Source organism: Helianthus annuus, chromosome 8 (assembly GCF_002127325.2).
Source record: "Helianthus annuus cultivar XRQ/B chromosome 8, HanXRQr2.0-SUNRISE, whole genome shotgun sequence".
Taxonomy (NCBI): Eukaryota; Viridiplantae; Streptophyta; class Magnoliopsida; order Asterales; family Asteraceae; genus Helianthus; species Helianthus annuus.
The window spans coordinates 96,215,513-96,217,126 of NC_035440.2; the positions used below are offsets into that span (position 1 = coordinate 96,215,513).

A 1,614-nucleotide genomic window follows, 5' to 3' on the forward strand; every position below is an offset into this window, starting at 1 on the left:
CTCCGATCAGTTACCCTAAGTCTTTCGTCTCCTGTTCTCATCGCCATTATTCGTGTAATATGAATATCGCCTTTTTGGTCACAACATAGTTATTTATAAGAAAAATATTATGCACGAAATGCGCCTGTTTTATAGACATAAAAACTTGAGACCCAACTTTGTCACTATCTGTCTCCGCAAATTTAAATCGTGCGACACAGTTGTCAAAATCGCTCGATGCTCGCTCAGAATATTCACTACTCGGAAAATGCTCGCTTGCTTTGATGCTCGGTTTTAAATGAGTCGCTCCGCTTGGTTCGGTTTGTAAACGTGCCAAGCATAAACAAAGGTCTATTCGATTTGGCTCGGCTCCAGAACAGCCCTAATTGAGATCCATCCCATAAACACATCACATAATAAAATTTATTATATTGATAATATTCTCAAGATGGAACAAACTTCTCCGAATCGACTACCAAAAACTCAAGGTTTTCCAACTACGTAGTTTGCCATTGAAGAGTTTACAAGAGATAACTTCTTATCGGTGCCGAAAAAAAAGGAATATAATTCATATCTAACATAACACATACTGTATATAATTCTACACCCTTTCTTGTCCTCACAAAGAGATTTAAAACGTCCTTCAACGTAACTTAAACACCTTTCACACTTAGTGTTGTCGGATTCTCGTGTACACTGAATCATTACATAAAGTGTCACAGAATCCGACAACTTGACCTCTCCTTTCCCGAACCCTTTGCTATTTGGCTCAAGCGGAACTTTCCTTATCCTCTCAAAAAGTCCTGTGAGGGTTTCTTTAAAAAGTCTCGGGTTGGTCACGTATTCAACATTATAGTGAACCACTCTGAAGCCCATATCGTCATCTTCTATTAAGTTTCTAGTGCCATACCTTAAGAAGCAATACTCATACCATATCAAAGCCTCGACCTGGTTTGGACACATTTTTTTGGCTTCTTTTGCGGCGGTTTGGAGACAAGCTGTGCACTCTTGGCTGGGCACGTCTCCTCGGCATTGGGCTATCCCGTTTACTTCTTTTCCCTCATCTCCAAAATCCGTAATATTAAAGCCTGTTTGAGGGGTGTTTTGAATCAGTTTGGCTAGAACAGAATCTATGTTTTGGGATAGTTCAGGGGTGATGGTGTATGAGAATTCATTGCAGAATTGTGCAATCGGGTTAGCTGATTCCACATAGAGAGTGCATAGTGCAAAGATAAGAAAATATTGATGGAAAAAGACCATGTTTACAAATTACAATGGGTGTTTAGATAGTGGGTCGTTTCAGTTATTTATACTTTATATATAGCTAAAATTACACACTAAGTTCCCATATTAGAAAATTCTATTACAAAGAAACTAGTAAATTTTGTTTATTTGTAATTAAATATTTAATATATCTTAATAAGAATGAATAAAGTGAAATAAAACAATATCGCCTATTTCTTTTTTTTATTTCGCTGGATTACTTTCAAGGGTGGAGATACAATAGGAAGTTTATTTGACGAGAAAGACTCGGAAGTGATCTTGGCAATCCATTAAGTTAATCAACGGCTAAGATTAAATCAGTAAAATTGAAAGGAAGAAAAGAGGCGCGTGAGTTTGTTCAAGGGCATTCTA

At 37.2% G+C, this 1,614-nt stretch overlaps 1 protein-coding gene across 1 annotated transcript; it reads right to left on the minus strand.

The window, feature by feature from the left end:
* Window positions 1–462: 462 nt before the first annotated feature.
* Window positions 463–1,239, minus strand: LOC110871359 (cysteine-rich repeat secretory protein 55). The gene has a single exon (XM_022120166.2). The coding sequence runs from the start codon at window positions 1,237–1,239 to the stop codon at window positions 463–465; it is 777 nt and encodes a 258-aa protein (XP_021975858.1).
* Window positions 1,240–1,614: the final 375 nt, after the last annotated feature.

Excerpts from the sequence above, each read along its gene's own strand:
- LOC110871359 (XM_022120166.2), bottom strand. The coding sequence starts at position 1,239 with ATGGTCTTTTTCCATCAATATTTTCTTATCTTTGCACTATGCACTCTC.